Consider the following 11,973-nt stretch of genomic DNA (forward strand, 5'->3'; position numbering starts at 1 on the left):
CTACAAGGCGAACACAGCAACTCCTACAGCCAGATCCTGGGGGCTTCTGCGGGTCATCACCCCTGACTGGAGTGGAGGCGGGACTGAATGTGGGCAGCAGTGAGGAGCAAGAGCAGTGACGGAAGGCGGGGAGTGCGTGACCTTAGGGGTCACTTCGAGTGACTGCAGGACAGTACAATGTAAGCAACTTCTCCGGGAAGCAACAAAGGCTTCTTCCACCAACATGCCATTATGCAGGAGAGTTTTAAGACTGAGCCTCCAGGGGCCAGCCCAGTGGGGCAGTGGTTAAGTGCACACGTTCTGCTTTGGTGGCCGGGGGTTCGCCAGTTCAGATCCCACATGTGGACACGGCACCGCCTGGCAAGCCATGCTGTGGTAGGCGTCCCACATATAAAGTAGAGGAGGATGGGCATGGATGTTAGCTCAGGGCCGGTCTTCCTCAGCAAAAAGAGGACAATTGGGAGCAGATGTTAGCTCAGGACTAATCTTCCTCAAAAAAAAAAAAAGACTGAGCCTCCAAGATGGCCCTAAATACAAACAAATACACTCAGAAGAGAAGCACATCATGGAGTTATCGCTGCTAACACAGAGACGTGAACGAGCTTGTCAGGTCTTCTGCAACTGGACCGCCAGAGCAAAGCGAGGCCCCTCCAAGCAGACCCATGGGTAAGTCCGCGTGTGGGATGGGGCACGAGCTCAGAGCCCCAGCTAGAGAGCAAATCTACACGAGGACACCGTGAGGCGACCTGAAGATGCGAGCTCGGCACAGGAGCATTTGAGGGAGAGGGGAACCTGTAAAACACACTTCACCCCCTTCAGTTTCAACAAGTCCGTTCTTAAGAGTTAATTCTTCCTGATGGGATATTGTCATAGTGGCTGCCTTGAACCCCAAGCAGATATTCTATCTCCTTTCTAGAAATATCCCTGTGCTCTCACCTTATGTCAAACCTTATTCACAACACCTTCTGTTTCTCTCCTCCCTGGTCAGCCCAACTCAGGCAGAAATCCTGAGCACTCTTCCTTAACGGCATCATAGTAGTCTCTCTGAGAAAAGTGAGAACAACGAGGTCGGGGTATTAACTTCAACACGCCCGGGGAAGCAACTGCTTTGCTGCTCCCGGGAGAAATCCATCCTGCGCCTCACGACGGTAAACACCTCTCTCAACCAGCAGAAGGTGCTTTTCGAGGGCCCCCCTCCCTGCGGGTGTCCACCACAGCCTCCCCGCCTGGTGGCTTTCCTGATTGTGCATCCTGTGATTCACAGGTGCACAAGTTACAACACAGCAACACGTGGCTCCACACTCACAGTGTCTCTAAGATCCATTCCATCCTTTCACAACAAAAAGAAACAGTTTGGGAATCACGACACTCAGGGGGAACCTATTGTAACGTCTGGTACAAGCACAGCATGGATACATGTGTGTTTAACGGTTAACGGTTTGTTGGTCAAATGAATAAACGAGTGAATGAAATACTGTCTTTGTAGTTGCCTTTGCATCCAGGCACCAAAAGTCTCTATTTATCTTCCTCTCTCTGCATTTGCTTCTCTGATTGGGTCAGTGTTTCCTTGTCCATGTTACTGAACACCTCTCTCCTCCACCATCCCTGCAGCAAATAGAAGGATCAGACAACTGCCGCGGCTGGCATTGGTGAACACTCACAAATTGAATCACAAATGCCCTACTCGCCCATTTTTCTAGATTAAAACGTTTCAGCAAAAATACTCTCCACCCATCTCATGCCTCATTCGCTGGGTTATTTGGCTTGTTTGGGTTTACACTTTCACATCAGCTTGATTCACCGCCTCCTGAATCACAGGTCTCGTTTCTGCACAGTCCGTAGCTGCTCATGTCGAGAAGCCCCTCCGAGGGATATGTGTGGAGGAGACTTCATCCACCTGCTCCCACCGAGCCACAGGCAGCCCTTCCCGCACAGATTAATCACTTCCCCGGCTCAGGTTGCAACACCACCCTCCAGTAGGGCCACCTGATTCTCAGTGTCCTTTCCACAAACACTTCTAAGAGATTCCAGCGTGTGCCCTCAACTGCTGGTATTCACAACACACTCATGATGTACGTCAGTGACACAAAATGTAAGGCCAGTCCCAACCTTTGAGCTCTCCATCACGCTCAGGATCTCTGCTGTCTCTTCTCTCTGTTCCCACACCAGCTACTGGGGGACTATTTGTGTCCCTCTCCCCAAAAAATTCATATAAAGAAACCTAACCCCCAAGGTGATGTTATTAGGAAGTTGATTAGGTCTTGAGGGTGGAGCCCCTATGAATGGGATTAGTCTCCTGATAAATCAGCCCAAGAAAGCTCCCTCGCGCCTTCCACCACGTGAGGACAGGGCAAGAAGTTGACAGTCCGCAACCAGGAAGAGGGTTCTCCCCAGACCCGGACCATGCCGGCATCTGATCTCAGACTTCCAGCCTCCAGAATTGTCAGCAGTAAGTTCCTGTTTCTAGGCACCCAGTGTGTGGTACTTTGTTAGAGCAGCTGAAACCGACTAAGACCCTAACTTACTTCTTCCACCATGAGTCCACACTCTTTCCGGCTCCTTCAAATCCTAGCTCTCTTCTCACCTTTTCCAGTAATTTTCCAAATGCTTAAAATAGTCATTTCTTGGCCAAATAGCAATGACCACCTTCGTTGCCTTCAAATTTACTTCCTCTTGAAACACTTATTCTGGATAATATGCCCGCCTTACTGCCCATCACTTATGCAAATACTTGGGAGCATTTATGAAGTCCTCATGAAGGACTGGGCAGCTCACCACAGCACGGCCAGGAGCTGGCACAGACAGGTCATGGATAAAAAATGAAGAGAAACACAAAGGAAAGGTAAGTGTTACTGTTTTGTTCAATACAGACACTTCAGTGCTGCAGACACATGCATATAGTGGACACAAGGTGAATCAGACCTCAAGCCGATACATCGTAACCCCTTTTCTGTCTATGGTTGTACCCATGGATGTACACTCTGGAGATAAAGTAAGATGGAAGGTTTGTAAGAATCTAACTTAGGAAAAGTTGAGTTTATCCCATTTATTTATGGGGCACCCATATACGCAATCCATTAATCAAGCATATAATGAGTGTCTATTATTTTAAGGCACTTTGCCGGTTGTTGGGAATACAGAAGGTGTGGAGTCCTTGCCCTTGAGGAACTTTCACTTTAATGGGAATACAGTTAACTAACAGGAGGCATCGACACAGAGTGACAAGCGCAGGTAAAGGGGCTGAGTGCCAGGTGCACAGGCATGTGAGGGTCTCCGAATCCAGGCAGGATCAAGTGTTCCTGGCAGCAGAAAAAGGCGTATACGCAAGGCCAGACGTGAGCACAAGGAGGGGGGACGAGCCTTGGGCCCAGTCTGGGCCAGGTACCGTGGGGACGCACACACTGACACACCCTACAGTCCTCCTGGGGGCACCCTGAGCTGAGACAGAGCTGCCCCAGGACAGGGCAGGCTCCCCAGTCACTGTCCTGAACAGCGTGGTTAACCAGGAGGTCAGAAACAGACCGCTCCCCAAAGAGGACATGGGGCCGGGAGGTGGAGAGGGGATCTGACCCAGCCACAGAAGGGATGGGCACGCGCCGTGGAAAGACTGCTGCCGGGACCGCGACCTGCACGGGGCTGGAAATGGGCAGAGAACAGGGCCCATTCCAGGCAAGAGGAGACCAAAAGACCAGAGAACAGCGAGGAGACTGATGCGCTTCAGAATCAGGGAACTCCCGTGTAATTAGAATAAGACAGACACACACACACACACACACACACACACACACACACACACACCCCTCTTGAGAAACCTGACAAATAGGGCTAGACGGCATAGGGGAGCGAATCCTGAGCCAGCAGTAGAGAGACCCAGATCCTCCACTGTAAGGTTATCTTCCCCAGGCCTCTGGCAGGTGAGGTGGGCGCCAAGAGCACCGTCCAGATTAGGAGTTGGGAAATATACGTGGTGGTTCACAACTGGCATTCTTTTTCTTTTTTTTATATTATATGAAGTAAAACAGAACATGTTCTGCTGTGTGCATTGCCCAGAGAAAAAAACAACGTTTTATGAAATGTTTGCTTCAGATATATAGACACAGACGCATATGTGAGCTTAATCAGGATGTAAGATGCTTCTTACTATGGGGTCACAATCAAAAAAGTTTGAGAAAGCACAGGACAAGAGGATTTGTAAGGTTTCTTCCAATTCTAAGATTCTCATTTAACCTTTAAATTCTAACCCATTTTACAGGCGTGTAAACCCATCTAGGTATGAGTTCTGGCATAAAATTAAATAAACCATGGGCAAAATTTAGACATACCATCAGATCATTCAAAATGGAATTGAATTGTTTATCCAAACCAGTGACCTTAAACTGTGACAAAAGTCTCCAGGAAACCACTATGCTCACACATGTTGTAACAGACACACCTGCACATTCAGGGCAGAGGGTTTCCCCCGTTCTGAAAGGTTTTAACAGACACCCACACCGAGGACCAGGCCTCCACAGAAATCTCAGGACAAAACCTGATACTCAAGGTAAGATTTTCAAAGTTTCATTACAAAAAGATCTAATGCCAACCCTTATTTTTCACACCTTTACCCACAGTAAATGCTAGCCATCTATTGCTTGTGTGACACACACTTCTGAAACCCTTTAGTGGGACAGGTAGCTTCTAACTACTTGTGTACTCTGACTCAACGTATTCACATGACACATTCTCACCCACCTAAACCCCTTTCGAAAAGCTATATAATGCAAATGAAGTCCTTCAGGAGAACAGGAATAAGCAACATATCTTATATCTTAAGTCCTAAGTCCTTCCTTGTTGGACAACTCGTTTTCCCAGAAAGGCAAGGAGTTAATTTATGAGCCTGTGTATTAACAGGAAAGGAGACGAAAATCATGAACGTGGGGGATCCGCATGAGCCGAGCAAACACATTTCAGAAAAAAATTATGTAAGTGTCCACAGCCATAATAGTGTCAATTACACTTATTCTGGGGGCCGTTTCACCTGAAGCGATGCGAGGTCATTACAGGCATGATCTCAGGTGTTTTCACCACCACTGCTATGAGGTGAGTCAGAAATACCAAAACTGGAGCACAAACAGGTGACGTGACTTGCCCAGACTTTTGTCTGAGTTGAGAAGAAAACTCAAGTTTCCTGTTTGCTTGTCTTCCCAGGTTTAGCCCAGAAACCATGCCCTCACAATTTGTGCCTTGCACGTTAAAGTCTGCCCCAATCCTTCTGTAAATGCTAATTCAAGGTCAAGAGAGTCCTCAAACCCCATAACCTAAGATTCGAACACATCCTGGGGTGTTGCTGAGGCCTCGCGGAAGGTGCCAGGCCAGCAGGCACCACTTAACCTCCCGGCCACACAGTGCCAGCTACTCTGCCCACCAGGAGGCCAACTTCGCACCGCGCGCCCGGCCAGCCGCCTCCACGGTGGCCAGGACACTGCCCCGCCGAGCACTTTACAACCAGAAAGTCCTTTAGAGGTCACCCCGTGTCGCCCCTGATTTTACAAGGAAAGAAACCGCTCTGGAGCCTCCTGCCGCCTTCCCCAAGGTCACTTCGGCCCGAAGACCTTCAGTCTCTGGCTGTCAGCTCGCACAGAGTAAACGCGAGCCGAGTTGTTTCTGCCCGTGCTGAAGCACCCCCACGCTGCCACGTGCGGAGACCACAGCCACAAAAGACCCAACCGGTGGACCGGGGACCCCAGGCATACCGAGGCAGGCAAACCCCCCGAGTCTGAGCTCTCCAGGAACCTGAGGGCCGGCAGGGGTTTTGGAGGGGGTGGGAGAAGGCCAGGGGAAAGCGAATCCTCAGCGGCTGGCCCATAGCCCCCGAGGAGGGACCCCTCTCCCCGCAGGCCCCGAGGGGACCCGGGGACCCCCGCCCCGCCCCCCGCAGCTGGAGGCCGGGCCTGGCGACCCCCGGCCAGCTCACCGGGTGCGCAGCGCCTGCCACGCGGCGTCGATGTCGGCGTAGAGGTTCTTCTCGGAGGGCCTGCCCGAGCTGACGCCGTAGCCCGAGTAGTCGTAGGAAAAGATGTTGCAGTTGATGCGCGAGCCGAGCCCGATGTAGAAGCTGCACATCTGGCCCAGGTCCACGGCGTTGCCGTGCGAGAAGAGCAGCGTGTAGCGGCTGGAGGGCGCGCAGCGCACGAACATGCAGCCCAGCCGGTTGTCCCGGGCGGTGCGCGAGAAGAAGACCTCGACGGCGTCCAGCTCGCGCTGCGAGTACTGCCAGTCGGCGCGCTCGCTCAGGTGCAGGCTGCACGCGCCGGGCCCCGCGCCCGGGCCCTCCTCGGGCTGCGGCGCCGCCGGCTGGGCCGCGGCGGCCGGGGCGGGGGCGGGCGCGCCGGGGCCGCGCTGCTCGGGAGCCAGCACCGTGTAGGTGGGCTCGGGCGGCAGGAAGGCCAGCTTGGCGGCAATGCGGCTCGGGCAGGGCGGGCAGCAGAAGAGCCAGCACAGCTCGCCCAGCGAGAAGCCGTTCATCCTGGGGCCTGGCTCCGGCATCGGGGCGGCCTGGGCCCGCCGCCGCCGGCCCGGCAGGCTGGCTGGCTCGGGAGCGAGGGCGCGCGGCGGGCGCGGGCGGGCGGGGCGCGCGGCGGGCGCCAGGGGCGGCGCGGAGGAGGCGGGGCCGGCGGCCGGGCGGGGCGGTCAGCGGCGGCCCCGAGGCCCGGGTGCGGCGCTGGGGGCCCGCGCGCGGCACACAAAGCCGGCGGCGGCGGCCATGCCCGGCTCCAGCGCCGCCCCCGCCCGCGCTGCTCCCGCACGCCCGCCGCCACTTCCGGGGACCGCGCGGCGCCCCCGGGACTCGGCGCGGGGCCGGCATCGGGGCGGGGCTCCCCGGGACACGGGGTGGGCCCCCACGGCTCCCGCCCTTCCATCCGCGCGCGGGGGCGCCGGCACCCTGGCTCGTCTCCGAAGCGCATCCGCGTTCCCGGGACGCACGGGGGCCCGGAGGAGCCGGCTTAGGGGTCCGCATAGGGGGCAGGTGCGCAGATATCCAGAGGGCCGCGAGCCCCCTCACCCGCCTGCGAAGCACGGCCTGGGTCCGGCAGGGGCCTGGAGGAGCGGGGCGCCCCGGCGGAGGGGGTGTGCATGGGGACGACGGTGGAGGTGGCGTGGGAGTCCTCCCGGATCGGACTATTCCGCCCTCGGAATTCCCTTCTCCAGATCCGAGTGTGGTCAGGCATGGAGGTTCTTGGGAATCTACTGAAAAGAAAATTAATGGGTGGAAGAGAGTTTGAATGAGCCTTTAACATTGGCTCTTGGTGTCTGTGCAGCTTTCTGAACTGCCCTTCCTGAAGTCTCAGTACCACAGGGGGTACTTGTCTTGTGGGGTAGACGGTCCGGTCCTCGCTGTATTTCCCTGTCACCTGAGGCTGCTTCTGCATGTGTAGCAACAGTGTTACCTTCCCAGGGGCGTCCTTGGGCCTTTGGTACATCCATGTATCTGTACCCACCGGCTGTTGTCACAGGGCTGCGCTGTCTTGAGCTATGTACCACGACTCAGTTATCATCTCCAGTCCCACGTGCAGACTTTCTACTAGTAACTAGGTGACCTTTACATTGCTGTTTTCTCTAGACTTGCTTTGGGTCCGGGTTTCTTAAGTGGTCTGTACCATGAGAGATCCCTTAGAATGGTTTAAATCTGCTGTAATCTTGTCATTCACCTTTAAGTGACTTTTTTTTTTCAAATGTTACTCTCAGTGCCTTGAGACAGTGCGCTGGTGCCAACTTCACAGAGTCTTCTGTCCTACTTCCTGTTTCCCTCCTGATTTGGCAGCCGGATTCCCTTTCAGGAATTGAGGGAGATACCCTTCCTGGATGGCCCACAGGGCAGGCTGGATGGAGACAAGAGGTTGGCAACATCAGCATCCGGACCTGCTATTTTAACCCGCAGATGTCCTGAGAAGAACTTTACCTTTTGTTGTGGTTTGTGTTCCAGATGGCCTGGAGGCAGCGTTAACTGTTGTTAGGAAAAGTTAAAAGTCAGATATTTGTTTATTTATACCCTGCCTCATCCGACAAAGAATTTGTGGAGTGTCACGTGGTATAATACTAATAAATTAATAAAAACCTGGTTTTTATTTTCATCCTCTTAGAAGGCTACACAGAGTTGGGCTGAGAGGGCAGGTGCTCCCCCGGAAGATGTGTTGGTTCAGGTTGATGAGAATGTTAAATTGAGGCTACAGTTGTGTGCACAGAGCAAAGCCACCAAACCTGCCCGCCTCGTGCCACATGCCATCACCGTCAAGTTGGTGTGGCCCCCTGAGATGAGAAGATGTGCTGCCCAGGGCTCAGCCCCGAGGCCTAAGGGGTTCAAGATCTCAGGACACCTCTAACATATCCACGACGAGGCCGTCAGTGTGCCTTGGCGTGTCGTTTGGGAAACTTCAACATGCGGCACAGAAGGAATAAATTTGCCCTGTAAAATGCAAAGGTCAGGGATTGCTGGCGGTTCATTTTGACCTTAAGGAATTTCTAGGAGGCTCCTCACATTCTAGTAGAGAAAGGCCTGACTTGGAGTTTGGGTCAGCACACGTGTTTACTAGGTGCTTACGGGAGTCAGTCTCTGAGCTGATCTGGGGAGTGCAGACGGTAGCTGAGACACGGCCCCTCCTGCCTTCGACAAGCTCCTGCAAGGTCTGCAACTCGGAATAGCTCTGCGTCCTGCTAGGCCAGCAAGGACTGCTAAACTGAACAATATTCCGAGGAGCTTAATGCGCTGGTGTCTGTTATTCAATGTTGGCCCTTTTACACGTGGAACTTTTCTTCCGGGTGAGTTTGCCTGATGTTGAGTTGCTCAAGATCACCTCAACTGGGAAGAGTAAAGCAGTCTCAGCCGTGTAGAGAAGGATTTCTTTTTTCCTGACCATAAAAGAAGAATGTGCCTGGTTAGAAACGGAATCTGGTTGTTTAGATGGAAGGTGAAAGAGAAATCTAAGTTAGATTGTCCTGTTTTTCTTTTCTTTCTTTTTTTGCAGTTTAGGACTGGATGCTCTGTGAAGGTGAGGATTGTGTCTATTTTGGTTACCACTGCTTCTCCCATGCTTGGCACTAATTAAGTATTAATTAAATGGGTGAATTAAAGAATGAATCAGTGACTTGGTGAGTGCATCAAGAGACAAGCCTGTTCCTTCAGATTTGGGCGGTATTATTGGAGCACGGGCTTAGAGGAAGATGCGCAGCGGTCCAAAGTGAACGCCACCATCGCACTGCGTGAGTGTGCAGTACGTGTTCCCCGGCCGAGAAGCGGGGCATCCTCCCCATCTTTCTTACTAACAGACCTCTGGTGACAGTGTTCCCAGTTAAGGTGCACGGCCACCTCGCCTCCCCTGCTGTGAGGATGGTCACATGGCAGTTCTGGCCACTGGTCTCTATGTGGGGAACTTTGGGGAGCTTCTGGAAAGACTTACCAGAGCCGGACTCATCTGTAATGTTTCTCTTCGCCGTTTCCCTTCGTTCCCACTCGGTTGGCAGCATTGTTATTAGAGCTACGGCAGCCACGTTGCAGCCATGAGGGTGAATTTCATAGCTGAAGATGCTGGAGAAGAAAGACAGGAGTCTAGATCCTTCCTGGCGTTGCTGAGTAGCTGCCCAGCTGTGCCTCTGTTTAGGCTTCTTGTTATGTGAGAAAAATAAGTCACTTGATTTTATCTCATTGCAGTTGGGTACTTTGTTACCTGATGCAATGACTAGGACTCTGATTCAGGAATCAAAAGCAAAAGGTATGTTGTCTTTAACTGCCTTCTCAATAAGGACAAAGAATGTTTTGTTGATCAACAGTAGAACAGTTAGACCTAAATCCTTCTTGTTCCCCCTAAAAAAATATTAAAGTGTGGCTAAAGATGGGATAGATTTTTGAGGAGATATCCATTAAACAAACGTATCCGAGGGCTGGCTGGTTGGCATAGTGGTTAAGTTCACATGCTCCGCTTTGACGGTCCAGAGTTCGCCGATTCAGATCCCGGGTATGGACCTACACACCACTCATCAAGCCATGCTGTGGTGGCATCCCACATGTAAAATAGAGGCAGATGGGCACAGATGTTAGCTCAGGGCCAATCTTCCTCCCCCCCCCCAAAAAAAAAACTCACCATATCTGAAATGTGAAGAAAATAAGAGCTTATAATTTTGAAAATAGTATAAGTGACACTTTGAGTCTATTCCAGGGGATCTATGCTGATGTTAATTAGGGTAAAGGGCCTGCCATTCAACTAAAAGCTTTTGGAGGCAAAATATCTTTCCCTAGAACCTTTTTCAGCCTGAGGGCTCTTATCAAAAGTGTTGTTAATGAGGTCACTGGAGCTCTGCTTGGGAGATCTGAGAGAGCCACAAAATGCTGAGAAAGCACTGCAGAGATAAGGACTGAAAGAAATAAAACACACCCACCAAGATAGGCTTTCCCAGTTCCCTTCCTTGCAGAAATGATCACGTCCTCAAACCTGCATTTCTTACTAGTCTCAACCTATCACCCATTTGTGGATTCTTGACGGGAGGCCCAGAGGCCCTGAGGTTGATCCCTGAATTTGGACTCAGTGAGCTACTTGAAGTGGGAACCGTGTCCATCTTGATTTTCCTGTATAATCAGAACCAAACGTTATGTCTTAGCACATTGTAGGGGACTGGAATTGGCCACCCCAAGATATGTCTCTTTGGCATGAGGATTATTTTGGGCTGGTTACTTTTTAAAAACTGCAGACAGGGGGCCAGCCCAGTGGTGCAACAGATAAGTTTGCACGTTCTGCTTCAGTGGCCCAGGGTCCACTGGTTCAGATCCAGGTTGTGGACATGGCACCGCTTGGCAAGCCATACTATGGTAGGCGCCCCACATATAAAATAGAGGAAGATGGGCACAGATGTTAGCTCAGGGCCAATCTTCCTCAGCAAAAAGAGGGGGATTGGCATCAGATGTTAGCTCAGGGCTGATCTTCCTCAAAAAACACAAAACTGCAGACAGGAAAGAAACTCTGAAAAGTAGAATTTACTTACCCTTTGTTAAGAGACATTTACATTGTAAAGGAAATCTCCATCTGTAAAGGTGTCTCCCTCTCTGTACCAGGAAGAAGGAGGGATGACCTTATCTCTAGAAACTCTTATCAATGCGGAAGGCAAGGAATTAAATCTGCATAGTAACCTGACTCTCCTTTACTGTGCTTTTCTGGTAACCTCCCATAACCGACTTCCCACACCCCAACAACCTCCTTTGTCTTTACCCGAGGATGGTATTTAAGGTGGTGGCTTCAGCCATTTTGGCGAGTTGCTCAGCTTGCCTGAGCCTCTCCCATGTATACATGTTATAAAGCTTTGTTTAATTTTCTCCTGTTATTCTGTCTCATGTGAATTTAATTCGTTCTCCAGCCAGAAGGACCCAGAGCAGGTAGAGGCAATGTCTTCCTCCCCTACAACATAATAGGAACTCAAAACATATTTGTCAATGGATTGGAATTCGATTTCTGATGTTTTCTAAAAGCTTTTTTTAAGTGTGCAGAGAGATAATAGAGTAGGTTAAATAAGTAACTTTTTAAAGTGGAAAATGGGAAGGACCAGCCTTGTATACACTGAGCTTGCAAATCTAATTTTAAGATGATAATGAACAATATCCTGGCATCAGTTTTAATTTTTTTTGTCAGAATTTTGGATAGTTGCACATTAAAACAGGGTACATGAGTGATTAATCTGTAGTGTTATTTCAGGGAATTTACAATAATGAATATTAAATGTGTATTCTAAAAAACAGTAATACCAGCGTAACACCAGACAGACCCAGCTATGTATAGGTATTTCATATATGATAAGGTTGATATGTCAAATCAGTGGAGATGTATCATCTTATAATTGGTTAATTATAAGTTAATTGTAATAATTGTTTAAATATTTGGGTTGAAGATAGTAATCTCTCTACTTTTGTATATGTTTGAAATTTTCCATAATAAAAAATCCCCATTTTTTAAT

At 50.8% G+C, this 11,973-nt stretch overlaps 1 protein-coding gene across 3 annotated transcripts in view; it reads right to left on the reverse strand.

Moving 5' to 3' along the window:
- ABHD17C (abhydrolase domain containing 17C, depalmitoylase) overlaps positions 1 to 6,621 on the reverse strand; it is a 50,329-nt gene extending 43,708 nt beyond the window's left edge. For 2 of the 3 annotated variants that reach the window (XR_011525314.1, XM_070569806.1), the window contains exon 1: positions 5,954 to 6,621. Coding sequence is in view for 2 of the 3 variants with exons in the window: in XM_070569806.1 (XP_070425907.1) it covers positions 5,954 to 6,525 (572 nt within the window). In the remaining variant the exon portion in view is untranslated. The remainder of the gene's footprint in view (positions 1 to 5,953) is intronic. The other variant, XM_008523306.2, reaches the window with a different exon arrangement.
- Positions 6,622 to 11,973: the final 5,352 nt, after the last annotated feature.

Source organism: Equus przewalskii, chromosome 1 (assembly GCF_037783145.1).
Source record: "Equus przewalskii isolate Varuska chromosome 1, EquPr2, whole genome shotgun sequence".
Lineage (NCBI taxonomy): Eukaryota > Metazoa > Chordata > Mammalia > Perissodactyla > Equidae > Equus > Equus przewalskii.